The sequence below is a fragment of the Sylvia atricapilla genome, chromosome 5 (genome assembly GCF_009819655.1).
Source record: "Sylvia atricapilla isolate bSylAtr1 chromosome 5, bSylAtr1.pri, whole genome shotgun sequence".
Classification (NCBI taxonomy): Eukaryota; Metazoa; Chordata; class Aves; order Passeriformes; family Sylviidae; genus Sylvia; species Sylvia atricapilla.
Genome location: NC_089144.1, coordinates 2,622,479 through 2,650,474, shown reverse-complemented (window position 1 = coordinate 2,650,474; position 27,996 = coordinate 2,622,479). Strand labels below are relative to the sequence as shown.

The following is a 27,996-nucleotide window of genomic DNA, read 5'->3' as shown; positions in this document are numbered from 1 at the left end:
GTTGCCTCTGCAAAAATGTTTTTAGGAAAGAATAGAAACCCTTGAAAGAGGAGGAGGGAACATGCAGATATGAGGGAACAGAGGCAGGTGGAGGGAACCTGAGGGAAACAGCAGGAGAACACTGAGGTCAGAGAGGCTGGAACAGTTCCATGGCAGAGCATCTATCCCCAAAAGCACAGAGCCTGTGGAAGGCCCATGCCAAAGCAGAGGACAAGAGCAAAGAATGAGCATCAATCACTATATCCTGATTGCAAAGACTCCCTCCATCACTGGATCCCTTGCCTCACTGAAAATACTGAATGTGACCCGCAGCCCTAACAAGCTGGGAGGGGAGAGGTGCCCAATGTGAAGTTTGGGAAAAGGAGTGGTGTATTTTCCTTAAATGTTTCGATGATTTTTTTTTTCTTGTTTTGCTTTTGTTTCTCAATACCTGAAAGAGTAATTAAGTATTTATATTAATTTGCAATAAATAATTTCCACGGTTTGAATCTATTCTGCCTGCCACAGCAATTGTGACCTCCTTGTCTTTATCTTGAAACAGGAGCTATCTTCTTCTGTTCTGTTTGCTTTTCAGCCATGCTGAGGGTGGGAACAGTGAGAAGGACCTGTGTGAGTGCTTGGCTACCAGCAAGGATCAGTCCACCACAGACCTTTTTGGTAATTATCTTTTTCATAATGTTGCTGACCTCCTCAGTAGTCCCCCAGCTTCACATTTGAGATGATATAGTCAGATATGTAAGGTTTGGTCAACTGCAGTGTTCTGCAAACTGAATGACACAAAAGACCTGCGTGCAAATAGCAAAGAAACATTCACCAAGGTTGAGATAAATGTGATCTGCATGACTGCTCCTAATGTCTTCCTGGAAAAGTGACCTGTTTTCTTAGCAAACACTATCCTGGACATCCTCTCTACTGTTGTAAATAATAACATCAATAAGTATATGCAAATAATTTGACCATCTCATTTAAGAAAATATTATTTCTATTAGCAGAAGCTGTAAGCTCCAAATTTGGTGTGCTATTGTGCTCCAACATGCTTCACTGCTTTCTTAAAGATGCAGAAGTCAGCTTCAGGAAGCTTTATCTATACTCAGTGTCACAATGAAGCATCCAACTGCAATTTTTCAAAATAATTATATGCTTGGTTGAGCACCTAGTCTTAGTCAATTCAGTTGAATGCAATTGTAATTATGATAGATCAGAAAACGCTGTTTGCAATGCTTATTTCCTCTTCCTACTAATCAAATTATCAAAGAAATTTTAAAATCTATTTTTGAAACTTCTTAGCGCTTTGTAGATTTTTATGCTATCTAAAAACCACAAAACCACAAAACTGAATGACATTGTCAATATACAAAAAAAAGAACAAAGAATTAATGCAGCATGAAAATGGGGCACTGAACAATCAAGCAAGATTGTTTAAAATAAAACTAAATGGCAGCTCTTAAGCCTATATTGATCACATTTAATCAAATACAATGAATATATACTAAGTCACAAAAAAGCAACAAATTGTGAATATTTCGCAGTCTGCACATGAAGAGATTTCCATCCTTGTTTAGTGATCACTTTGAGTTAACATAAATAGCTGAGAATGATGCTAACTGAGAATAATACAGCCTTAAGAAATGAATAAATTTAATGTAAGCAGAGGTTTCAAGCCAAATCTCAGAGAATCATAAAATAATAGAGTTAAAACAACCTTCAGAAGGTATATGACTTATCTATCCATCTTCTCTGAGACAAATCATCTAGCTAAACTAAATATTTTATTAACCCGGCCAAAAAAAAAATCCATTTAGTAATGGAGATCTCAGAAAAAATATTCCATGCCTCAGCATTAATTTTTTTTCAGTCAGAAATTCTGTTCTATTGTCAAATACAAATTATTCATTACAGAATTTAAGGTCATTACTTCTTCTTCTCTATACACATACACACAGACAAATATCCTTTTTTTAAAAAATACTTTTTATACACACATGACTCCACATTAGAAAAATTTCAGGCTGAATAACCCCCACTCTTTCCATCCATTTTTGGAGGTCACATTTCCTAAGCCTTTCCTCATTCACACTGCCATCCTTCAGAACGCCTCCAACAGATCTGGGGTTTTTCTTCAAGCTTTATAACAAAAACATGACACATTACTTCAGCTTATCAGAACTCCTGAACAGGAAGGACCCATTGTTTCTCCTTGTATATTTACACCGTGACTATTTTTGCTAAAGTGTAATATCTTTGGCTTGTCCCTTTTGAACTGCATCTTTTTTTTTAAACCATTTTCTTCAATTCAATAAAATACTTTTGTAGGACAATGAAGAATCGACATTATCAGTATCTGCCATTATTGAAGAGTCTTTAATTCATCATACTTCCTAAGTGTGTTATTATGTGTTTTACCCACACTTCTGAGGGCCAGCCCGGCAGAAACATGGCTAATAATAATTAGCAAAACGGCATGATTGATTGTGCCTTGAAAAATCAAAAAGGTTTTAATAAAGAAATAAAATAATGCAAAAAAACCAAAAACAAAGCCAAGCACAGCGCAGAGACAAACTTCTTGCTACAACACCTTGAAAAGTGTGGAGTTTCTCTGTTCTCTCTTATTAGTACTTAACAGCTTAGGTGGGCTTTTTGGCCCTTGGCCCAAAACTTTGAGTTACATTCTGGAAGTCTAATCCATGGTTCTGTGCTGGCTCCAAGCCAATTACAATGAGAGACCTACAGAATCTTCCAGCTAAACTTCCTAACATGTCTAAAGATAACTAAAACTCTTTCCCTCTTTGGAAGCCCCTGCTGGGGGTGTAAGAGATGCTTTACTACACGCTGTCATTTACAGAGTAGGGCAACAAGACTATTGCCAAGGTTGTAAGAACATACCAGGATATTCTCATCATCCTGCAGGGCCTGAACATCTGCCCTGATGTTTCTGTGGAAGTGGAGCTCATGTAGTACCCCTCAAGAGCTCAGCAGTCTGTTACATAAGGTCTTGACACAGCTGAAAAATCCTGATTTCCACAAGACCCCACATGGCCTTAATTCCCATTGAGGTCCACAAGAATATAAAACATCAAGTACAACACCAGCTGCTCTCTAAAAAATGTGAGATTGTGATCTTGCTGTTCTGGTTCTGGCCAGAACAGGGTTAATTTTTTGCAGTATTTGGAAGGGGACATGGCTGGGACACATGGTGGTGTATTTTCTTTACCACCTCATGTCATTGCTGGGAGCAAGGGAAAGGGATTCTCTTCCAAGGCATAGAAGTCTCTGCTAATAAAATAAAAAAATGTGGCAGAGGGAGCCCACTGGTATTGTCTGTTATTGGGGTTTTTTTCTCCTTGGGAATAGTTTCTTTTGTTGTACTTTCTGTCATTAGTATTCTTGCTGTTTTCTCGTTTCATTGCCATTTCTAGTAAACTGTTCTTATTGCAACTCGTGACCTTTGACTTTTGTGTCTCCAATCCTCCTCCCCATCCCACCTGCAGAGGAGGGAAAGGGGAAAATGGTGGAGTGAGGGAAGCAAAAATGGTTTTGAGGGTCTAGATGGAGGCACTGAATTGGGGAGTACCATTCCTAAGCCATGGCATAAAGAAATTCTAGAAGCAAGGATGAATGCAAACTCATCACTAAACTTTTAGACACTAACATGGAGGTCAATTTTTCTTCCCTTATTAATTCTTCCCTCCTATGCAGTTGCTGAGGGAAGCCTTCATTTCTGTCATGGTCAAAAAACAAATGGCAAATTTTGCCTCACTTTGACTATTTCAGCTGTCTCCAAATGAAAAATAAGGTTTGTGTTTACCATGTTTTAAAAAACGCTGTTTCTGTTTTTCCTTAACAAAGAAGCTTTAAAAAATAATCATCTAACCCAAGAAAACAGACAAAAACATTTGGAAGACTGAAGACAAGAGTATTCCAAGTTATAAACATTTTTAAATAAGGTGATCTGTTATTCCTGGTAGAGCAACTTCTGTTCAGTTTTTCATAGAACACTGAAGCTAAACAGTTAAGAGCATTGGACACTCAACACTTTAGCTTCAGGGTACTGAAAAGGACTTAAGATAAGACCCTTTGAGTTAAAACCTGAATTAAGGACCTCTTAGAAAACATTCAGAATATCTCAGGATAGGAGGTGAATGTGACTAATGTGACTACATAAAGTAATTCTGTTTAAGCCACAGGCTTTTCATCCTCTGTATTATTTTAATTTCACTTTCCTTTTATTTTACTGAAAGCCACAAGACATGTATTATTAAAAAAATACACTGATGCAAAGCTGAATTGAGTGTTAAATGTGAACAGAGAAAAAAACAGGGGAAAAAAAAAAGGAAAATCCCACGGTAGTCAATGAAGACAGAATTATCAGAATTGAGCCCTAAGAGCTAAAGGATTTTCCAGAAAGAGAATAAATAGGTTTTGTGCTTTTGGGATATTTTATATATCCCAAAAGGTCCCTATTTTAATAAATTATCATTAATTTTATATACAGAAGTTTTCTCCTGATGTCTGGAAAACTGGCATCATCATCATCACACAAGTGAAAGCTAAATAGCTTAATGGGAACAGGCCTCCCAGTAACATCTCTTCCAAGTCTCCTTAAGCTTCTTGACATGTTTTTTTGGTTTCAACATAAGTAGCTCGCTACATATTTAATTAAATCCAATTTTAATATTCTCGGTGTATTTTGACTACAAACCTGGTGGGGTGAAGACAGGCTCTTTTGTTCACCACATCATTGTTAAATACAATGATTTCAGTTCATGGTGGCACCTCTAGATTTTCACAGTAAGGAAAATGATGCCTGTGATAACAACCACAGTTAAAGACTTTCATTCTTGAAACAGAAGAACTCGAATTTTCCAGGTAAACTGGTTCATAAAGAAATCGATTTAAAGAATATTTCTAAAGAAAAAAACCTCATGTTTAAGTACATGTCATAGAAAAGAAATTGCTTCAGTTATTGAAAATAACAGAAGAAGAAACACTTTACTATTTTACAAGTAACACATAAATATCTTTTATTGAAATATTCTGTTTATCTGCACTCACACAATTGCACCCTTTAATAAGCTCTTTTAATGAGTTTTTTGAAAATATATTCTTGGATTCTTGTCCACTGTTGTCTACAACTGATGCACACATAACCAAATTCACATGCAATGAATGGATACACAAACAAATGTTCTGACATTAAAAGATTAAACACTCCAGTGATGCTACTTTGTTTTTAATTATCTTGCAGTTATAAATGTTCTGCTTTTCTCACAAAATATCTAAATACATCCCTGGTTTTATTTCTGTGTTTCCAACAAAAGAAAAAATCCAGTTCTTCTGAAGTGTAGGGGTTTCTCTGTTATCTTACTAGCAGGATATGTGTCACACTAACACATCAACTCTTTGGGAAATTATATAATCAGATTTATATTTGCAGAAGCCTTCTTAGCCAGTGTAAGCTTATAAGCATCAATGAAAGAAGCACAAACTTCTATAGAGAGTCAGAGAGCTGAGGCTTTAGAATAAAGACCAATATTTCAACATTCTTAGGGCTAGTGAGTATTTCAACTGAAATACAGAAAAACTACTATGCAAAGAGATAATACATTTCCATAGTTGATTTCTACAGAAGGTTTTTGGATAGATGCCTTATTAGAAAATAAAATCCTATTGCTAAGAAAATTAGCTAAGAGCAGAACCACTGAACAAACATACTTAATGAGTGTATTAAATTGAGAAAAGAAAAATTTCTCATTTTAAACAAAGAAGCATACTTAATACTCACAAACAGAAAACTAATCTGCAGTACTTGTGATGATACTGTGTATCTGTGATAATTCAATAAATAGGAGACCTTTAGAACCAACGAAAAGACTAACATTGAATTCAAACAAATTTGTGTCAGCTTCCAAAATTTACACTAACTTAATATATTCTTAATATATATTTAACTTAAAATACTTAATATATTTTCTTAGTATTTATTTTAATAATGCTCAAAACCCCAATAAGTTTTGAAGTCACCAGTTGGCACAAGAATCCTCTGCAAGAGACTCCATGTATCACGTATCACCTTCTTTTACAAGCAAACTGGGAGATTTTCAGATACACTTTAGAGCTGCTGAACTACAGAACTGCCACAAGCAGATGTGTCTACAGCATCACATTAGTGGAGACTTCCTTCATTCTCTTGCCTACATTCAATCTCTTGCTCTTCCCTGGATCCTCTCTCATTTCTTTCTCCTTATCTCCTAGATATAGAATAAAATCGTCTCCTGCTCAAAATGAGCCTTTTTTTTACCCAATATTCCATGAGTGAGTTATTTAAAGCTGGCTTCTTGTGATGAGGGAGCTTCTTGTGAGTGACTGAGCTACTGAAATACCAGTAATAGTCTGTGAAAGTGTTCTATGCTATCATATAACTTATACAAATCATAACCTACACAATTTGGTCTAATAAAAGATTTATCCTCCTCTGCAAATCTTGCTCTTAAATTATCACAACATATTCATTAAATACTTATAAACATATGCTCTATTTATTTTTTACACCCACATAAGTTATACCCATGTAAGTGAGCTTCAATCACACAGAACACTAATGTAAGACAAACAACAAAGAATTACTTATTTTAGTACTTCATGTATACTAAGTTTCAAAATACTCTAATTCTGGTCTTTGCATTTCAGATTTCCCAGCAGTTACAACAACTAATGGATGTGACTGTCCTTTACAGAAGGAAAATCCTTTAAGCACAGTACTTTGTAATGAGAAGCATTCAATAGTCCTATGATTTCTTACTGAGTGACTGTACATTAACTATTTCTATAAAGATGCAATTAATCAAAATTCATTCCTGGAAATCATCTAGAAATTGTTAAACATTTATACTGTAATAATTTATGTAATTTTAATAGATCTGGATTTTTGACTTCTCTTATCCTATTAATTCTAGCAAGCAACACACAATTTCAGCGGTACTGCAAAGGATCTCTGCCTGAATTTGGCCAGTATCCATAAAAGTTCAAGTAAAAATCAAGTGTTATCATCAAAGCAAAGCAAAGCAAGTGAAAGGGTAGAAAGGGCTGCATTTGTGAAATGTCTCATGCTGAACTTGGAAAACATTATACTAAGGCAGCTGCTAATGAAAACAGCCTGTATTCCTATAGGACAATTCTTTTGCTACTGTTTACTAAGATATTCAAGGAAAATAAGATTAAAGAGATAGAATTTTCAATATTGCTTAAGGAGTTGACTGGAACTGCAGTGTCTGTCTGGAAAAACACACTTGAAAAACTTGCCCAGTTTTTTTGGAGGTTATTTGGGGTTTTAGGGTTGGTTTTCTGGTCTTTTGTTTTTTTAAAAAGAAACAACCCATGAACTCGAGGCTAGTTTCCAAAACCCTTATCTAGTTCTTGCTTCATTAAGAGAACAGTCTTCAGAAGCTCCTGTGACTAGGAATTGATTTAATGCATAAGGCTCCTATTCCTGAAAGCTTTGATTCAATGTCTCATATTACATACAATTTTGATGCACAGGGTGACCTTTTGGTCTTGCTCAAGTGGGTGGAAAGCTTTTATTATTTTCAGTGAGATCAGAATTTCAGTTGCATTTGGGGATTTCTAAGGATTCCTGAAGTGGTTAAGAGCACGTGTAACTTACACGTGGACCCCACATCAAAACATGGATTCAAGAAATAAGGCTACCATCTTACCTATTAATGGATTTTTTGTTTTGCAGCACAAGCAGTTTATTAAAAGCCACAAAGCAAACCAACATTAAGATCAGAATTATGGCTTTGGTGATTCTTTTTTTCCTCTGCAGAGATACTGTTTTCTATTATGATACATATAAATTATAGCACGTTTCAAGATTACTGCAGTTAGCATGAGAATGCACCCACTTACTGGAACATTAAAAATCACCTTCTGAAGTAAGTCATCTAAATTCTCATAAAATTTCTTGAATTAAAACTAGTAACTGAAGAGGTAAGTAACTACCACAAAAAAAAAAAAAAAAAAAAAGGTTAAAATTAAAGATAAACAGACTTCAGGCTAAATTTCTGGCAGAACCAATTGTTTTGTTGAGACATAAAACTAGGGTATTTTTTATCAAAATCAAAATTTTGCTTATATACAGCTTTTCCTCAGTTTTGGTTTTGGTGTGGTTTTTGTTGTTGTTGTTGTTTTGTTTGGTTTTTGGTTTTTGTTTTTTTTTTAATATATACAGGACAGGACATAAAATACTCCAATTCTTCTAGGTTTAGGATTACTCTATAGAAAGTATTGAATAGCAAATTTAGAAAAAGTAACTGGAAACAGAAGCAGCAAAAGCAGAGAGAAGTAAAAGATGATCAAGTAGCCATTTAAATTAATCTGGAGTGCAATTTGATGTTTCCAAATGATTTTAATTTAATTCACCAATAATGTATAAGCTTTCTATGATTTCACTTCACTGTAATTTTAATTGCTAAACAGATCTTTTACAGACATGGAATAAAGACAAGAGAATTGCATCAGTGGGTTAAAGCACAATTTCCTCGTTGTATTGTTTCAAATTATCCTTTTTTTTTTTTTTTTTTTTTTTCACTTAATGACACAAGGGTCCAAAAATGTTTAATTCCTGAATGTATCCTTTACCACTCGATCAACTTTTTCTTGCTGATGAATTTTTTCCTATTGTTTTCTACATTGAAAACCCATTGTTTTCAAAATGTAGATTTAAAAATAGAGGTCATAAGAGAAGACAGACAATATTCCACCAGAAATGGAATGGTTCTGCTTGTTGGACAGAACTTAATAGCTTAAAGATAAGCTTAATTTCTCAGAATCTTTTGATGGAAAAGGATGAGGATAAATCACAGTAACATTCTCAGCCTATTTGCTATAACTGGCTTTTCAAACAGCAGATCATTAGTCCTCCATGTAAGCAGCTGAGTTTAAATTCCCAGCTCTGTCTTAACTCTGACTGTGGGCTACTTTTATTACACCTGTATAACAAGGCCCTAATCATATTTTTGTTCATAATCAAGCACGGTACATCAGTACCCTATGGAAGGTACAGGATTAAAATTTATTGAGAACTGTGATGATCAAAGGAAAGAAGCCTGTTCCAGAAAAGGTTGTCAATGCTGAAAATGAGTACAAAGCATAGATGCTCCTCCAGAGGCCTCCTGAACATGGATGGATCCAAGCTTCATTTTTTGAATTGGATTTGAATTCTAAGTGTAACTATAAAACACTCCAGAGACGTCACTAAAAGAGCTCCAAAATAGGAGGAGGGTTGTGAAGGAAATGAGTCGAAGGTGGAGACAGGAGAAAATTGTTTCCAGTGGGATTTTTTAAAAATCACTAAGTGATGAGAAACAAGAAAAAGAAAGCTGTCCCAGATTTTCAAGGGAAAGGAAAAGTGAGAGAGCAAAGACTGGCAGCAGATGGATCTCTGAGGTACTGGAGACAAAAAAGCTGCAGTCTCCAAAGGAAGAAGTGTCACTGCTGCAATGCTGAGCCATGAACGCTGTAATTTTGAATTGGCAAGCACTGCAAATGGGACCTTGGCATGTGCCAGTATTAAACATTAACAGTATTAAAAATTAAAGAAAAACAGACTTCAGGCTAGATTTCTGGCAGAGCCAATTATTGTTTTGTGTACATATAAAATTGGGGGATTCTGCTATCAAAATTCTAGTTTATTTTTTTTCCCCTCTTTTGATTATATACAGGACAGGACATAAAAAACTCCATTTCTTCTAGGTTTAAGATTACTTTATAGAAGAAATTTAGTAGTAAATAATAATAAAAAAAGTAACTGGAGAAAGAAACATCAAAAAGGAGAGAAGATCAAGTAACCATTTAAATTAACTTGAAGTGCAACTTTATATTTCCAAATGATTTTAACTTAATTCCCCTATAATGTATAAGCCTTCCATGGGTTTCACTTTGCCGTAGTTTTAACTGCTAAGCAGATCTTTTACAGACATGAAAAAGCGGAACGAAAAGAGAAAAGAGAAAAGCCTCAGTGGGCTCAAGCCCGTCTCTGTTCCCATTCCTGTCCCTGTCCTTGTTCCCATTCCCACCCCTGTCCCAGTCCCAGTCCCTGTTCCCATTCCCTGCCCTGTCCCAGCCCCTCTTCCCATTCCCACCCTTGTCCCAGCCCCAGTCCGGTCCCTGTTCCCATTCCCACCCCTATTCCCGTCCCTGTCCCATCCCTGTCCCAGACCCAGTCCCAGTTCCCGTCCCTGTCCCAGTCCCTGTTCCCATTCCCACCCCTGTCCTTGTTCCCTATCCCAGTCCCTATTCCTGTCCCCATTCCCGTCCCTGTACCTTTTCCTGTCCCAGTCCCAGTCCCAGTCCTAGTCCTAGACCCAGTCCCTGTCCCCTGTCCCAGTCCCTGTTCCCATTCCCATCCCGGTCCCGGTCCCTGTCCCAGTCCCTGTTCCCATTCCCGTCCCAGTCTCCGTTCCCTGTTCCCTATCCCTATCCCTATCCCTGTCCCTATCCCTGTCCCTATCCCTATCCCTGTCCCTATCCCTGTCCCTCTTCCCTGGTCCCTATCCCTGTCCCTATCCCTGTCCCTCTTCCCTGGTCCCTATCCCATGCCTTATCCCGGTCCCTGCCCCTATCCCTGTCCCCTATCTCTGCCCCATTTCCCAGCCTCAGTCCCCGTTCCCTGTCCCTGCTGTCCCAGTCCCAGTCCCTCTCCCAGTCCCGTTCCCTGTCCCTGTCCCTGTCCCCTGTCCCTGTCCCTGTCCCCTGTCCCTGTTCCCTGTCCCTCTCCCAGCCCCATTCCCGTTCCCTGTCTCTGCCCCCTGTCCCTGTCCCCTGTCCCTCTCCCAGCCCCGTTCCCTGTTCCCTGTCCCTGTCCCCTGTCCCTCTCCCAACCCCGTTCCCTGTCCCCTGTCTCTGTCCCTGTTCCCTGTCCCTCTCCCAGCCCCATTCCCGTTCCCTGTCCCCTGTCCCAGCCCCATTCCCGTTCCCTGTCCCTGTTCCCTGTCCCTGTTCCCAGTCCCTCTCCCAGCCCCATTCCCGTTCCCTGTCCCCGTTCCCTGTCCCTCTCCCAGCCCCATTCCCGTTCCCTGTCCCTGTCCCCTGTCCCTGTTCCCTGTCCCTCTCCCAGCCCCATTCCCGTTCCCGTTCCCTGCCCCTGTTCCCTGTCCCTCTCCCAGCCCCATTCCCGTTCCCTGTCCCTGTCCCCTGTCCCTCTTCCCTGTCCCTCTCCCAGCCCCGTTCCCTGTCCCTGTTCCCTGTCCCTGTCCCCTGTCCCTGTCCCCATTCCCGTTCCCTGTCCCTGTCCCCTCAGCCCGGCCGTGCCCGAGTCCAGCACAGCGCATGCGCACACCGCCCGGGCATGCGCAGTGCGCGGCCGCGCGCGGGGCGGGCGGAAGTGGCGCAGGCCGCGGCGGGACGGGAGCGGGACAAACGGGGACAAACGGGGACAGACGGGGACAGGGGGGGACAGGGACAAACAGGGACAGACAGGGACAAACGGGGACAAAGACAAACGGGGACAAACGGGGAGCGGTGGCTCTGCGGGCCCGGCTGTGCTTCCCTCGGTCCCGCACTGCCCTGCACACGGGGCTCTGCTCCGAGAGCTGAGTTCTCCGCACAGCGCTCCGCGGCTTTGGAAGTGTTATTCCGGGCACTGAGTAGACCGAAAGGGCAGTTTTGTTGGTAATGGTCTTGGTTTTAAAGCTCTCGGCTCCTTGTAACGCGTGGATTTACTTGCTGAAGTGATTATTTCTTACCCTGTGTCGTGTGGGCTCTGCAGAGTATCCCCGTCCTCTTGAGGCCGCTGCTTTGCAGTGGGTTGCTGTTTTCTAGAGCTGAAGTGCTGTTGAAATAATGATGGCTGTGTAAGAATCCCTTTTCCTCAGGTAATGTTCGATTGTAGTCTCTTTTGCGCAATGTCAGATGAGTAAATTTTAATCTGAAATAAAGGAAATTTTGTTTGCTTAAGAAACCTAGTTGCCTGTGTGATTAAGAGTAGGAATAGCCGAGGACATCCTTCCCAAAAGATAAGAGCAGACTGAAGCCTTGCAGCTGAGGGAATGAGATGTGTCATGCTTCCTTGACTTGATTTCTCCTCCTATTTTAGTTATCTGACAGGATGTTCTCCCCTCATGAGAATTCTCAAGGAACTAATAAATTGCAAAATTAAACTTTGGAAAAAATTCTAGACAGGCCACACATTTTGTTCACTGATGGTCTTGGTTTTATTAAGAGAGAAGCTTTGTCTTGTGACAAGTTGGGTTTGTGGTAGTTCTCTGCTGCCTATTCGCTTCAAGTCTCAAATGTTCATTTTTATGACAAAGTTGCATAAAATATACTAGGAATGTATGGCTGGGTCTACAAATGTGTGTGCTTTTATGATGAAGCATGACTTGTTTAATAAGTATTTTAACTTTTGCACAAATAGCTCGAATATTGCACTGACTAGTATTTGTGTTTACAGGGGCTGCAGGTCACTGTGACTGACACATCAATAAGATGCTGATGCTCTTGGCTATTCCTTCATTCTTCATGAGACTTTGGTGAGGTTTCCTTCAGAAGTCCACACAGTCATGTGTTTTATTCTCTTCTGTTTACCAAAATTACATTATTCTCTTCATGTAATTTTTGTGTATGACTGAAGTATTTCTTGGTAGTAGAGAAAGGACTTAATTTTCTAGTTAGTGGACAGAGCAGCACAGAAGAGTTAAGACCATAGCCATCCTTAGTGTTATATTTCATTTGAGTGATGCATATTGCATTCTCTTTGGGGGTGTTAAATTGTGGGTTACATCCTATATATGGTATATAATCTACTTAAAACGGTCTACATCATTTCATACAATTCTTTGTTAAAATTGCTGAGCTCTGGTTGCTCACTCTCCATATTTTTGTCAATTTAGTTACTGGAAGGCAAAAGGAATTTGTTGTTCACAATCTTCTTCCTTCCCCTGTGTGTATGTGTTGTGTCTCACTCCTCTTCAAGGAGTGTCCCAAGTTGCTGTCTGCCTTTCTTGCAGTCTCAGTTGGTTTTGTTTGGGATTCTTATTTTTTTTTTTAATGCATAGCTCTGTTTACACCATTTCCAGGCTTCTTCAGCTCAAGTTGGAATGATTCCTGTCAGTGTTAGTCAGGCTTTTGAGAACAACATAGGTATTTGACAGACTTACTTATTTTCACTTAGTTGCTTTCCAGAAGAGCTGCAAACACAAGGATAGCACTAATAATATCTTTGTGTAGATTTTGAAAGCCAGTGGCCTATCAGTTTGTTTTGGAAAATTTATAACCCTTAGAACTGAAAACTCATGTCTTTGGTTTTTAATTGCTGAGAACAAGAATCTGAAAACTTCAGTGATTAGCAGTTAGAACACATGACCTTAGTTTTATATATATAGGAGTTTAAGCTCTGTAAAAACACTCCAGTTGTTTTCTACTGGAATGTTATTTACATAGATTTAATTTATAACAAAATGCTGTGTATTGTTTAGACATCTTCATGGGAAAATAAAAAAAAACAAACAAAAATCTATTTTTAATTGCTCAAGTAGTGTAACAGAGAGAATCAGGATAAAAAAAAATGTTAATCTGTTACATTGCAAATCTCCCTGCCTCATTAGACTGTTGCTAGGTGAAGATCAATATTGCTGATTAACTTTGAGGTTGACTCTTTCTAGGTGGAATAGATCAGCTTCTCAGTCTGCTAGAATAAAGTATGAAGTAGATGCTTTGAACTGGAAAGCTGTGTAAATCTTCTAGTTGCTCTTTTCACTAGAGGCTTGAAATCCTGGTAAGCTAATGACAGTGCTGTTGTGCTGTGTGCTTGAAAACATACAGATACAGGCATCGTTTTTAGCCTCAGTTAGTAACATCTTACAGAAATTCTAATACCTCACTAGTCAAAGCAGAAGCAGCATCTGCACCTTTGTAGCAGTCTTTTACTTTTCCTTCTGCTCAGGCAGAAATTGAAGGCTGTCTGGTGCTGTGCCTCCCAGCTCTGTGCTGTCATGTCTTGACCCTGGCTGGAAGCCAGGTGCCTGCCAAAGCTGCTCTTATCATCCCCCTCAGGAGGACAGGGAAGAGAAAACACAGCTAAAACCTTGCAGGCTGGCACAGGGAGATCACTCACTGTTTACATGGACAAAAGAGACTCAGCAAAGTAATTTGACTTACTGGTTATCAAATCAGGGTAGGCTAATTACAAATAAGAGCAAATCTAAAGATCTTTCCCCCACTTTTCCCATTTTCTGGGCTTAGCTCCACTCTAATTTCCCTACCAATTTCTCCCCCTGACTAGTGCAGGGGACAGAGAATGGGGATTGTGGTCAGTTCATAATGCTTCATTTCTGCCTCCTTCCTCCTCATGTGAGTTAGAAGCTAGGAAAAAACAAAAGCTAGTCATGCTATGTATGCAGCTGAGACATCCTCCAGCCAGAGTGTTTTATTGATGTGTCATGAGTGACTGTGACTTCTTGCTTACGTCTGTCAGACAAGAATAACAGCACTGAGGAGTTTCCTGGAAAATGGAGAAGGATAAAGAAATGTCGCTCACAACAGGAGAAATAATCATGAATTATTAGTGAAATCTGATATCTTTGAATACTGGAGTAATAATAAGGTGGATTTTTGATTTTTCTGAAGAGTAAGGTACTTTTTAAAAGAATGTGTGTCATTTTGCTCTCTGCACCTGTCTGTGTTGATTTACGTTTGTAACTTATTCCCTGTCTTTGCATTTTGTGATGGTTTCCCAATTCCATTTCATTACAACTGAATATTTTGTAGGAAATCAGTCTTCTTAGCACTGCAAAAGCTCTTTTGAACTGTAACTGAAATGTAGTTTAAGTTTTTACTGAGTGGAATACTAAGTTTTTATGTCCATTCAAAGCTACAGGAAATTCTTTCCTGTTCTTTATTGTTGAATAAAAATTGCTAAAACTCTTTGAAATTAGGGCTGTGGCAGTAATCTGTATTTTAAGAAAATAGAAAGCATTTTTTGCTTAGTTCATTAAAACTTACTGGAAACAGAAGATTGAAAATGTTGTGGCTTTTCTGTGGATACCCACTTGAAATAAAAATTACACTAAGACTAAGATACCCCCAGAAGAAAGAAGATGACAATGTAATGAGAAAATACAGCAATAGCTACTTATTGCTAGATCACTTTTTTTTCGATTTCTCTTAAGTGTAGCTTCACTGCAATAGACTACTCTTCCTCTCCCCTATTTTCAGCATTATAACAGTCACTGTTAATTTATTTCATTGACTTTCAGCACAGTGAGGGCAGAGCATAAATGACACAGTCGTACATTTCTTAGCTTGTTCCAAGTGCCTACCATGCTTAGCATCTGTAGATACCCATCTTATTTTCTTTATTAGTTTTCATTACTTGATTCATTGAGAAAATTTTTCAATCTGTACATAAGCATCTTTTGTTCATTTTAAGTTAAAGTGATGTATGTTTTAATTTCTTGTAGTCAAATTTTCTTATAGGGAAGAAACTGAATATGGAGACTGTTTGTCCATGACTTAGTGCTGGGGCAGGAGTTATTCAAAGTCTTTGCATGGTTTTTATCTGCATTTCTGTACATAAAATATTAACACTGTTTGCATTACCCTTTGCATTTATATGTGCTTCTATTTATTAAAAAGTAAAGTAATATTTCATTGCCATTTATAGTGGTTTGGAACGTTTGAAAAACCAAGTAATTTGGATGGTTGTCTATTGCCAAGGAAATGTTGCTTTCTTCTTGCTACTTATGGTACCAAGAGATGAGGCCAATCCTTCTGAAAATTCTTAGTTTTACATAATTAAACTGTTTTGTTTTGAAATAGGTAAATACTTCCGTTCTGAGTAAGATGCAACTTCTAGTAACTCTTAATTTGAACAAAAGGAGGAGCTTCAGGGCTCTTTATGATTTTTGTTTAGGTGAAGCAGCTATGCCTGTTCAGTTGCTGAAGATCATTAAAGGGCAGTCTGAGACTCCACTGCCCAGCCATTTGCAGAAGGAGAATCTGCAACATCTGCAAGAAGGCCGTGATCACACTAACAAATACATTCAGGTAAACTGACCAGTAAAATATTTGTCTTGCTTTGAAATAGCTCCTATTACATTAACAAGGCACTTTTGTATTCCAGCTCACTTGGTGACTTTCTGCAACTGTGTTTCTTTGTGTTCATCTGTTGCATATCTTTAAGCAGAGGAAAAGGATGACCTTTTTGAACCTCACTGCATGTTGCTATTGCCTTCACTGATTCACAGTCCTGTCCCTTTCTCTTACCAGAATAAAATTTTGTAGGAGTTTCTCTTTTCAGAGTTTATGAGCTGTGGACCAAGTTAAAAACACATTAATATGCAGAATGCTTTGCTGAAAATGGAGGGATTGGGGGAGGTTAAGTGGTATTTTGATTTTAAAAAATAGTAATAAGCACTTCAATCCTGTTAAAGATCAGATTTCTGAATAACTAAAAAGCTTCTAAAGTAGTTCTCCTTTTGTACAAAATGATGCAATATCCAGTTTTATGAAGAGTGTTGTTTGTGGCAACTACCAGCATCAAGACACAATTAGGGGGTTTTTATCATTACCAAGTGTTCACTTATATCTGACGGTAATTGCAGATATATTTTGGATTGGAAGTATAATCCTGCTATGCTAGTGAAATGCAGAAATAACCTTTTCATTCCTAAAACAAGTATTCTGTGTAAAATGCAGTGTCATGTCTTGAGTATGTTCTTTTTTTATCCTGTTGAACTTTTTTGTTTGTGGCTCTGAGAATGATTTTAGGCATCCCTGATGCTTATGTGTCAGGAAATCAGGATTAACCTAGGCTTGCTTTCAATCTGTTAATTTTTTTAAAAATGGAGAAAAAATTAAGGCAATCTTGTTCTCTAAGAAAACGTAAGTTGTCTTGAATCCTTTGAAACATTTCAGAAACATTTTAAAAATATGAACTGAATTGATCCTGATGCTTTTTTGTATCTGAAAGAAACATTTTTGCTACCACAGCTGTATATTCTCAGTTCCAACTCTAGTGCTTATGTGACCCTCTGATTGAGTCCATTCATGAGAAGGGAGCTGGCAGAAGACCATCCATGTTGCTGGAGAGAGGATAATTTTCTGCTGCTCTCCCTCTGCACTGATTCCTCGTGTCAGACTGATGCCAGGAGTGCTGCACTTTGGCACAGTGAAGGAGCACATCTGCCCTGTTTGAAGCAGGCAGCAGTTGAGTGGTGTAGGAGGTGATTTGATTGAGAATGAGCCTCCCTCAGATCTTGTAAAGGAAGAAATGGAAATATCAATAACCACTGCTGCTAGCAAACAAGGTTTATTCCTCAGGGTGTAGTTTTCCTGTCCCTGTTCACCTGCATGATATATAGAGTTTGCTGCTTTGAAGGGCTGTGTCTGCAAGCAGCTTTGACATGGAAGAACAGCGATTCTTGTTCAGAAGGAAGTGGTGAAGGAGACAAAAATGCATTATAAATTAGAAAATGTTTCTGCCAAAATAAATGTTTCCATTTGGAAAGCAGACCAGTTACTACCAGACTACGATTTAAAGCCTACATGCAGTGCTATAGCTGATTCTGAAAGGGAAAATGTGTAGAATGACTTTCTCAGACTTCTGCCTTACATTTGAGAGAACTTCATACTGCTGCTGACAAGGATTAGTTGGTGACTAAACCAGCTTGGTGTAAACAGCTCAGCTGAGAGCTGATAAAGCTGGTGCTAATGCACCATTAAAGTGAAGGAAAATCCAGGTCTGCAGGCTGAGCTTGAAGTGAACCTTAGAATGCACTGATGTTAGGTTATCTCAGTGGTTGGCACACTGTCGTTCTAGACTTGCCAAAATCGGGGTCAGGTCCTGCTTTGACAAGGAGGGAAGAGCAGAGGAGGACTTTATGAAATGTGTTTTGGCAAAAGAACATTTGGGATGCTTCTGCCTGAATTGTGTGCTTCAGTCCTTTCATTCTTCTGCATGTTTTTGTCTTCCTGGCACCTCTTTGAAAACTCCAAGTTTCAAAGTTGTGGAAAAACGGCACCAGCAATGTTTGTACCTACTCAGTCATCATGTCTATTAACGAAACATTAGTTTCTCATCCTCTGGGTTTTGCTGTGGCAGATCTGAACCAAACCTGAAAATCAGCTGCCAAATCAGCTATAGAGCCAAACTGAGGGAGTGAGGCCTTACAAGGAAGGAGACGTGCAGTAGAAGAATTGTACATGGTCACTTTGAGAGTGCATCTAATGGCATATGGAATGAGAAAGGTTTTAGAAAAAGTTTGCTTCTGAACTCAGTAAGCAGTGCAAGATTTGTGAGGGAAGAGTCAATCTGAGCAAGTTTTGCCAAGGTATTTTCTTTTGAAGTTTGAAGGTCAAGAGTTTGAGGCATGTGGAGGAGGCGGTGGGGCAGTATCAGGAAATGGATAGTACCTGGGGAAGAGGACTGTGGTGTGGGTGTTTGGGATACAAAGGGAAGTGGAGGGGCTAGACCATTATAGCAAAGAATGTGGTCCCAGAATTTGAAAACTCTTTGGAAGATTCTAGAATGTAAAAGGAAAAATAAAAAGTAAAGGTGATCAAAAAGGAGTCACTATCGCATCAATGAATTCCACTTTTAAGTAGTGTGTTGGTGCAGGTCAAAATTTCTTACGAAGAAAAAAATATATGTGTAAATGGTGAGTGTTCCTGAGGTGACTATTTCATTGCAAAGACTTTATTACAAGAAGAAATCTGTAGTCTTTTATTTACCTGTGAATATGAGTCAAGACAATCTCAGCATGAATAATTTTATATATATATCTGTGTGTATATGTATGTATATATATAGTGAAATTCTAAACAAAGCTGTAATTTTGAAAATGAGTGAGAAACCTTTCTGATTTTAGCAGGTAAGTTCCTGCTTTTCATAGAGAAGACTAATGAGTTTTGTAAGGGGACTTAAATATTGAATTATGTTGGCAATCAGCGTCTGTAAATAATACTGAGGTTTTGTGGAGTAATATTACTTCTTTATGAAACAGATAGTAAAATCTCATTGAATTTGATGTGGATTACTCCTCAGTTAGCACGTAGGACAATTTTTACTCTGAAAGGCCTCTAGAGTAACAATTCACTGCTGTGTACTTTATCCTGATTTAGTTTAAGAAGCATTTGCTGGCATTTAAGTCAATCTTCCCACTGAGTATGTGTACTGTAAAATCACTGTGATTTACCTGATTGTCCTCTTAATGTTGCATTTATAGATATATTACCCTGCTCTCTTTCTACAAGAAACCTTTTAGTCTGTTCATGGGCTGTTTGTGTAGGGTTTTTTAAGCATTTTACGGAGTCTATTTTCAATATTTGTATTTTTCTTTGTTGAACCATTTTTAGTGGTTTCATTGTTGAGAAGGTTACAGTGTTTTATCAGCCATACTGTGAGAGAATACACTTGACTGACATTTTTGGTACTGTTGATGATAACATCTTTCTAACTAGATGTGTTGGTTCCAAGGAGATGCTAACGTCACTTTGCTTCACTGCAACTTCAGCATCACAATGAAAAGAGTATTTTGAATTAAGTTATGTTAAATCATGGCATCTTTTAGAGCATTTGTATTATTACAAAATCAGGACAGTTTCAAAACTTTGTAATACTCTTCTCACAGCTGTGTTATTTTTTTCACAGAAGATTATTTATCTTTACTGCAATTTTGTTCTGATATTTATGTTGTAATCCTTTGCCAATATTTTTCGAGAAATTGCTGTATCTTTTAAGATTTTGATCACTATCATCTGAAAGATGCCTTTCAAGTTTTGTGCTAAAACTCTAGTCTTTTTGGCTATTTTTGTAGCTAATAGAAGTTACATTTATAGTTCCATAACTACTGTCTTATTGTTTATCATCTAGTCAGTAGCATCTAAATTGTATTCACATGTAATACTTATTTGTTATATCTCAAGAATGTTGCTTTTTAATGCTGTCTATAGCAGTTGGGTTTTTTTTTTTTGTGAAAAATGTAGATGGCAATTTGTGCTTGTTCCTTAAATTCTGCCTTTTTTATCTTACAGATGTTTTAGCTGTTATCAGTATTTCAGTAAGTGAGGCATACAGTCTTAGTTTACAACATTTTATTCTATTTTTTACTTTTTAGGGAATAGTGACTTTTTCCTCCCCATTAACAAAACTCGGAGATGGAACAGACTTTTTCAAGATTGTTCTCCAAGGTACTACGTTTAAGTATACATTTTAAATCTATGGTTACAACATCAGTAGTTCCTGCTTTTGTATAGTGTTCAGTAGGATGTTAGATTTAAAATTCTCTCTAAAACTGTTCATTTTTTAAAAAATAAAAAATTTATCTTAAACTTATGCCAGATGAGTTAATGGAAACAATGGAGTCTTTATATTTCAGTAGACTTCTTCAGCTGCATAACTTTTTAAAAGACTGGCCTGGAAATGTATTAGCTGTATGTATAGTTTTAATAGTGTATTTTCAAACTGCTCATTGTAAGAAGGACCAAGAAAATTGCACACAGAATAGTTACAAAATAGTATATGTAGCATATATTACATAAGGGCACATTTAATATAGGTTACTATTTTGTTTAGCAGCAAAATATTTGTGTTTCATTCTGTTTTAATTTAAGCATTTAAGAAAAGGACATCTCACCTGGCTACTCAAGTATTTGAATACCAGTAGCTAGGTTACCACTTTGAAAGGCATAAGTTGTTCATCATGTCATAAATGATACCGAAAAAATAATATGTTCCTTTTTAAGTCTTAAGCTTATCATCCCTTCCAGTCAGGAAGGTGGAGGAGGTAATTTGTCAGGGCTCTGTTGGATTCCAGGAACTTTAATTTCCTCCCATTTCATTCTCAGTTTATTCCTTACAGTGGCTGGAGAACTGTGTCATGCTCCCTCTGAGCCTCGTGAGCAGCAGGCCTGGGCTCTGCAGGTCCTGCCTGGTGACAGCTTTGGGCTGCTGTTAGCAGAAATAAATGAAATTTTGGGACCTTAGTCAGTCTCCCTGCTGGCTCCAGGGTTCTCAGAGAGGGGCTCAACCTCCCCGAGTCTTGCTGATTTCAGTGACTGTTCAGGAGAAGAGAGTTTATGCACATTCTCCTTAGAAACATAAGTGTGTGCACTTTTAAATCATGGAAACAGTAAAAAATAGAAAACTCTTAAAATAGCAACACGAATTCTGCATCAGTCCTCCTGGAAAAGTATTAATTAATATTTCTATCTTCTAGAATATCTTCAGTTTATAATAGATTCTACAGTAGGATCTGTGTTATTGTGGTTGGATACTGTTTCCTCTCTAACACTATACATTGAATTACCCAAGTGCAAATCTTTTTCATTTCTGTTTAACTGTACACTGGTGTACAACAGGCAGATTTTAATCCTCTTATTGAAAATACTCTATTTTATTATTGAATATACCTGTTGTTAGCACGTTTCCTGTTTGTACATTGAAAAGTGTTTAACTCTGTTGATCAGATTGTTTTGTAAATCTCTTTCTACTGCTGTTTTGTTTTAGTGAAGGTATAGTGATTGGAATCACTTTTGCTTTTTTTCCTCTAGATTCAGATAACTTGTCTTCCAAGATCAACAGCATCAATGTTTTAATATATGGAAAAATGGCAGAGGATTGTGCAAAAATTACACGCAATGGGGTAAAAAAACCACCAACACACATATGCATATATATTCTTGTTTTAGGAATTGTTTTTCACAGATGTATGTTGACTTCTTTTCTTGTCTTAGTCTGCCTATCCCTAAAATTAGAAATTTTAGTCTGTTCAGTCCCTTCAAATCTATAAATATGAACTGGAACAAAAGAAAAAAAAAAGGATTTGCTTATGTAAATTCTTTCTCACACTAATATTGAAATAAAGCAATTCGTTTTATCAGTGCTGTTTACCTAGCAAGCAGAGAATTGTGACTATGCATAATAGAGAAGTCACCCATTTACATTCATATTTTGAATGTTTTGCCATTTGATAAGGTATATTTTAGAATTAAATTCACTTAAAAGACAGCTACACTAAAAGATTTAAAAACAAAAATTAAAAATTCAAAACTGTGCATACAAGGGGTTTATTTTACTGACTTGGTGCTGACGTCTTGTTTTGTCAGAGATAGAAGTTTGGTTTTATTACCTCCAGGTAAAAGACAGGTCAGCCTGTGAGTTTGTGAGGCAGTATGTTACCACTAAAGAAAAGAAAACAAAATAAAAACAGTTACCTCAGTCTTTTTATAAGATTGCCTGTCAGTTAACTGACATTCATTATTAGCCAAATATGAAAGTAAAATTGGTACATGATGCACTATGAGCTCATGTTAGTGCTTTTTCATTTGCAATACAAATTCACACTAAGTCATAGAATGGTTTGGGCTGGAAGGCACCTTTAAAGACCAGCTAGTTCCAACCCTCCTGCCACAGGGAGGGACGTGGGCAGGGACATACTTCACCTCATTAGATTGCTCCAAAGCCCTGTCCAACTGAACACTTCAGTGATGGGGCATTCACAACTTCTCTGGGCAAATCACAGATTTCTCCATTCCTTGGAATTTTGATGGGTAAGCCAGGGTGGAAAGTTCCTGAACTAATTTGCTAAGTATGCAAACTACAGCATCTTTTTAAATTCAATGAACAATTCAATTTTCTTCTGGTAAAAATATAAATCTTGAGCAAGGCATTGAGCAGCAATTAGAAGATAAAAAGATCATTACTAAAGAGCTGGGTAGGAAAATATAACCCACAGGCAACAACCCTTAGACAGCTAAGAGCACTAAAACCCCAGTTTGTTCCTCCCCAGTGAACTGAACCTTTGTGGTGCTTCCCTCATGTCTCAAATGAGATTTTAATTTTGGAAGAATATGAATATGAGGAAACAATGATTTCTGAAGCTAGCAGAGTTTGAAAACAACCCCCAGTTTTTAGCAGTTAAAGAATTACTTCAGTAAGGTCCAGTACTGTTTATTTGCTGCATACCATTTCAGATGTTAGTATTTTTTAATTTCCATGCCATTCTTGGTATTCTATAAGAACTTTAGCTAAGTAGCCAGATTTCCAAAAATGTGAGTAACCATGTTGTCTCCTGAGTCAATCTGTAACAGAATAACTATCAGGAAAAATGCTGTCTTTCCTGTATTTTACACTTTCTGGATGAGAGAAATAGAATTTCTTTTTGCCATTTAAAAATGTTGTTTGAATCTCATAGTTTATGCAATACAATTCTGTTGACATAAAAATCAACCAATTTATGTAAATAGCTTTGATTCCCAAGCCAATTACAAGATCTTAGCCACAGTTAAAATGAAAACTTATTTTGAAAACTGGTATAACATTAAATTTCAAAGCACCATGCAAATATTATTAATTTTTTTGCATGTTTAGAAACTGCAAGTCACAACCTGTCAAAGTTGATTGAATTTGTAAACAGTCTGAGAATGTATCTGTTCTTTCTACCTGTAGAACTAGATATTGAGGTCAGTGCTGTCTTTTACTCATGGAAATTGCACAGTCTTTTCATAGTTTGACAGAAGGTTTGGGTTTTTTTTTTGTTTTTTTTTTGTTTTTTTTTTTAGTGTGGTGCTACATAAGGCATATGTATTATGTGACAGTAACCACTGGTGACCTAATATTACTCAAAAAATTTTTCATTTGTTATCAGACTGTTAAAAAGGCTGAATCTATGTAATTCTGAAGTTCCTTCTGACACCAAACAAGACAATTTGCCTGTACAAAGCTCCAATCCCAACTCAGCAGCAATATCCCAGAATCTTGTGCAGTCTACATTCTGATAAAATGCTGAAATGGGAATAATGTATAAGTAAGGCATAGCTTTTTAGATAAAGGTTGATTTTAGTGTTGGAGGAACATTCTGGGTAGCATCAGCTAACAGTAAAAAAAATCTGATTTCGGCAAAATTCACGGAGTTTCCTGAAGTTTATATTTGTGTATTTCTCTATCTGGAAAGAATGAAACAACTTTCATGTATGTTAGTAGGATAGTGTGTTAGAGATGTAAAGAATACTGAGTGTTCTAATTGTTTTGATATGTTTTGACTTAGCTTTGAGCATGGCTTACTTCTAGGTTTATATATTACTTTATAGTCAAAGTATACATTGTGACACACCCTGAAAATCACCATGTCCTAAGTAGTTTCATTGTGAATTAAACTGATTAAATTCATGTTTTCTACAGAATTTTTTTCCCCAATGTTTTAGTAACTGCATATATCACTGTCAAAGCCTTTCTTATTCTTGCACAAAACATTAAGGTTTTGGATCTTAAATCATTTAGCATAGCATTGTCAGATTGCTGAAATAGCAAAAAAAAGGGTTTGTCATAGTGCAGTATTTGGTTAAAACTGTCAACTTTAATCAGAAAACTCTTTTATTTGTTGTAATCAAATAAACACACGAAGTAAAGTTATTCTGTCAAAGTTTATGGAAGTGCTTTTGGTAGAAGCTTGAATAGAAGTAGGGTTCCAAGTCTGATGTTTTATTGGAATGGAGCCCACTGGCACAGCCCTGCTAAACAGCTCTGGTAGCAAGGCAGCTGACTATAAGGAGTTTTACATTGTAGCAGATAGAAAATATGTTAAATATCTTCAGGTAATCAGAGGTGATTGAAAAAGCTATCTTCTCCTTTTTAATTTTTATTTTTATTTGGTGAGGTTCCTGCTAAAAACATGAGCTGCTTCTGGGACTTGAATCATGCACCCTTTAAATGCTCTTTTTCTTGTTTATCTGGTGGTGTCTGGCGAACTTTGTACCGAAGTGAAAATAGAGTTACAATTTTGGTTTTGTGCCAGAGTCTCAGGAGTGATGCCAGAGAAGTTTGTAAGTTCTCTTTGGCTACCAGAAACCTGCCTGTTGATTGACCTACCTATTTAACCCTTAAGGAAGGTGTTGGCCAAAACAGAGTTTATTGGAGAGTTTCTTAAAAGTCCAGCTGTTATTCAATGAGAAAGAAGCTCTAAAGAAAAATGTTTTATTACTGCTGGTCTGACGTGTGATTTCTTTTCTACCTTATGAAGCTAACCAGAAGGGAGTCAGTCTTTAGTGTATTCAAAGAGGAATGATTCTTTGCTTTATTCAGTGTGAATCTTCCTCCCTAGGCTTTGTCAAAAATAGCACTTAGCTACAGTAGCACCATGAGTGTGAAATTTTTAGCAGAATTAAAGGAAAAGCTTTCTGGCATTTGTTGTCAATATAAATGCCATGGGTAGAAGAACTAAATTGGGAAACTTAAAAGACAGTTTGTACAATTTGTTCAGGATTTTTATTTCTTCAATGTCTTGAGACTTCAGGGTGAAATTTCACATCTAAAGTCTTAAAATAGAGCATGTGTTAGAGTCTGTGTAATTTTCTGTTTATTGCTCTGTCCCCATAGGAAACCTTCATAGTTGCAGGATTTAAGGTGATAAAATTGCCTACAGCAACAGAGGCTGGTAGACATGGTTGTCACCTGGAAGTGTCTGAAGAAGCTGGATCAACCATTTATGTAAGTGGCAGCCCAACTTTTTTTTTTTTTTTTTTCTTTTTTTCCAAAATGCTTATGTTAACATTTTGCTTTATAATAGAAAACAACCCCACTATAATCTATTAGAAAGTTAAATGGTACAGATTATTTTAGCATGTCCATCAGGAAACATGACACCTTTGTGTGTGTGTGTGTGCACATGTAATTTTTTAATAAACCTAGCCAAATTATTTTTCAGGTAAATTTCTACTTGTCAAGTGCAAGAATTTGACTTTAGTTGACTTTAGATAGATTCCTAGAGCTTAAGAGTCTACACTACTCTTGTACATAACACATATCAATAATGCAGACAAAGTAGAGGGTGCAAGAGTGATTTCAGGTTTATAATTATTAGTTTTCTCTGGTCTATGAGTTTGTACTGTTTTAGCTCAAATCATCAAATCAGTTGTTGCCTTCCAAATATGTGGATTGCTATAATCCAGATTTTGTATAGAGAATTGTACCCTTTTGTCCTGAGTAAAATATATGTTCTTTTGTACTAATCTCACACCAGTTCTGTTTAGTTTTATCTATGTAGTTGTTTAATTAAATCTTAAATTTAAGGAAAAAAAAAGTTTTTTAAATTTCAGAAAGGCACTTTAGTTTTAGAATTGACCTCTATAGGTAACTAAAACTTGGCACATAGCTCAGTGAGGAAACAAAGTTATTCAAAATGATAGTGTAGACTTCTTCATGACATCCATCATCTGTTGATGATGATACATAGGTAGAAGGAGTATTTTTCAATGAGGATCATGGATAGCAAAACCACCCTGAGTCTGAATAGGTGTGTGCAGACTAAGTGTCTCAATTTTAGAAACTACATGAGGCCTTCAGCTGAGTATTGGCCCTCATTACATAGAGTCTAATCCCAAAGACACTGTGCAGCTCCCTGAATCCTGGATTGTGCTGAGGTGTTTATCTCCTCATTGACCACGGAATGGAGCTCGTGGCACTTCGTTTGGTGACGCTCAGATTGGATGCTTAACATTAATACAAGTGAGCAGACTTTGTGTGTGCCTCACTTCCTCATTCATAACCTGTCACTCATCTGTTTAGAAGTAAAATATCATCTTTAAAAACAGCTTCAGGAGTGCAGCTGAGGTGGAGAGCAGCAGCAGGTGGGCAGCAGGAGTGGGCAGTGTGGGGCAGGGCACAACTGTGACATGGGGCTCTGTGTCCTGCAGCCAGGCAGGGCTGTGCCCTGGGGATGGGCTGAGCCCTCTGTTCCTCACAGAACACAGGGGGTTTCTTGGCTTTTCAGCAAATCACCACGATTAGTTCTTTCAAAGACCTTACACTGAAGATAAGTCTGGCTTATAAGTAAGGCTTAAAAAGCTTAGGAACCATCTTTAAATAAAATACATCCCATTCTGGTGAGTTTTTTTTCCCCAAAGGAAAGAAACAAGTCACTGAGAATAGATATGCTCTAAGCATTGACATTTATATATGTCTTCATGTACAAAACCTTAAACCTGCTTAAGGTCTATGTTAAGCAAGTGTAATTTTAAATTTGTGATGTCCAGCTTCAAATCCTACTCTATTAATAAGGCCTTATTCATCTAGGTGACTTTGGAAAATGTGTGTGTTTTTTTGGAGAAGCTTTTGACTGAGTGTAATTGCAGTAAATACTGCTGTCTTTTCTTCTGTAACTGCAATTATAGTAGATTCAGATGTGATTCTTATGGCAAAAATGTCTTTAGGGCTGGTTTGTGTTTCTATATAGGGTTGTATTTGCTTTAAAGTTATCAACTGTTGTTACATTTGCAGTACATTGAATTTTGTAATCAGAAAGTTTGTTACTTTTTCCCCACAGATTTGCACTAAGCCAGGAACAACTGCTGCTTCAGAAACTGCATCTGTGGTGAGTTGGTATTTGGGATATTTTTAAATCACATGAGATTAGCTGCACATAAATAAGAAGGTGTGGAATTCATTTTTGCTCCTGTTTAATTTACTTCCATACTCTTATCCCAGCAGTCACTTAGCTTTTGTTTCTGCAAATAATATACCTGGAATACAAAATAAAATATGAAAAAAATAATACATTTTCTATACTTGCAGTATAGTTCCCATCTCAGTCTCCAAATGGACTTAATTTTCTTTTAGGAAATTTGAACTAGAAGAGTAAGTATTGGTCTAAATAAGATTGTGTGCTTGTGTTGTAAAAAGAAAAAAGGAAATATGAAATATGAAAATCCTTGGATTTAAAATCAGACTTTGGATACTGGTCTTAACATTAGTTTTAGTTTCTGTTTGGAGCAGGCTCTTATGTGTCTAAATTAAAATTCTACAAGAAATAGTATTTTAAAGACAGAGGAACTGATATATGAAATTTTAATGGTTTTTTTCATGATGTTAAAGATTCAGTTCAATGGTGATAGATCTCGTTTTCAATTTTTGTTTACAGCTTCATTTTTTCAGTATAGTACTTGAAAACCTAAGTTATTAATCAATTTGAGAGAGCCCGTATCCTTTAAGAGTCTAATCATCATTAG

At 37.3% G+C, this 27,996-nt stretch overlaps 1 protein-coding gene across 4 annotated transcripts in view; it reads left to right on the top strand.

The window, feature by feature from the left end:
- The first annotated feature begins 11,446 nt into the window (after positions 1–11,446).
- The window catches only part of POT1 (protection of telomeres 1), a 56,137-nt gene continuing 39,587 nt past the window's right edge, over positions 11,447–27,996 (top strand). The window contains exons 1-7 of one of the 4 annotated variants that reach the window (XM_066318580.1): positions 11,447–11,667; positions 12,449–12,527; positions 15,908–16,041; positions 20,112–20,184; positions 21,547–21,638; positions 25,370–25,480; positions 27,315–27,362. In XM_066318580.1, the coding sequence (XP_066174677.1) occupies positions 15,919–16,041; positions 20,112–20,184; positions 21,547–21,638; positions 25,370–25,480; positions 27,315–27,362 (447 nt within the window). In that variant the 5' untranslated portion in view covers positions 11,447–11,667; positions 12,449–12,527; positions 15,908–15,918. Of the gene's footprint in view, positions 11,871–12,448; positions 12,528–14,470; positions 14,629–15,907; positions 16,042–20,111; positions 20,185–21,546; positions 21,639–25,369; positions 25,481–27,314; positions 27,363–27,996 lie in introns of those variants that run through there. The other 3 variants (XM_066318579.1, XM_066318581.1, XM_066318582.1) reach the window with 3 other exon arrangements.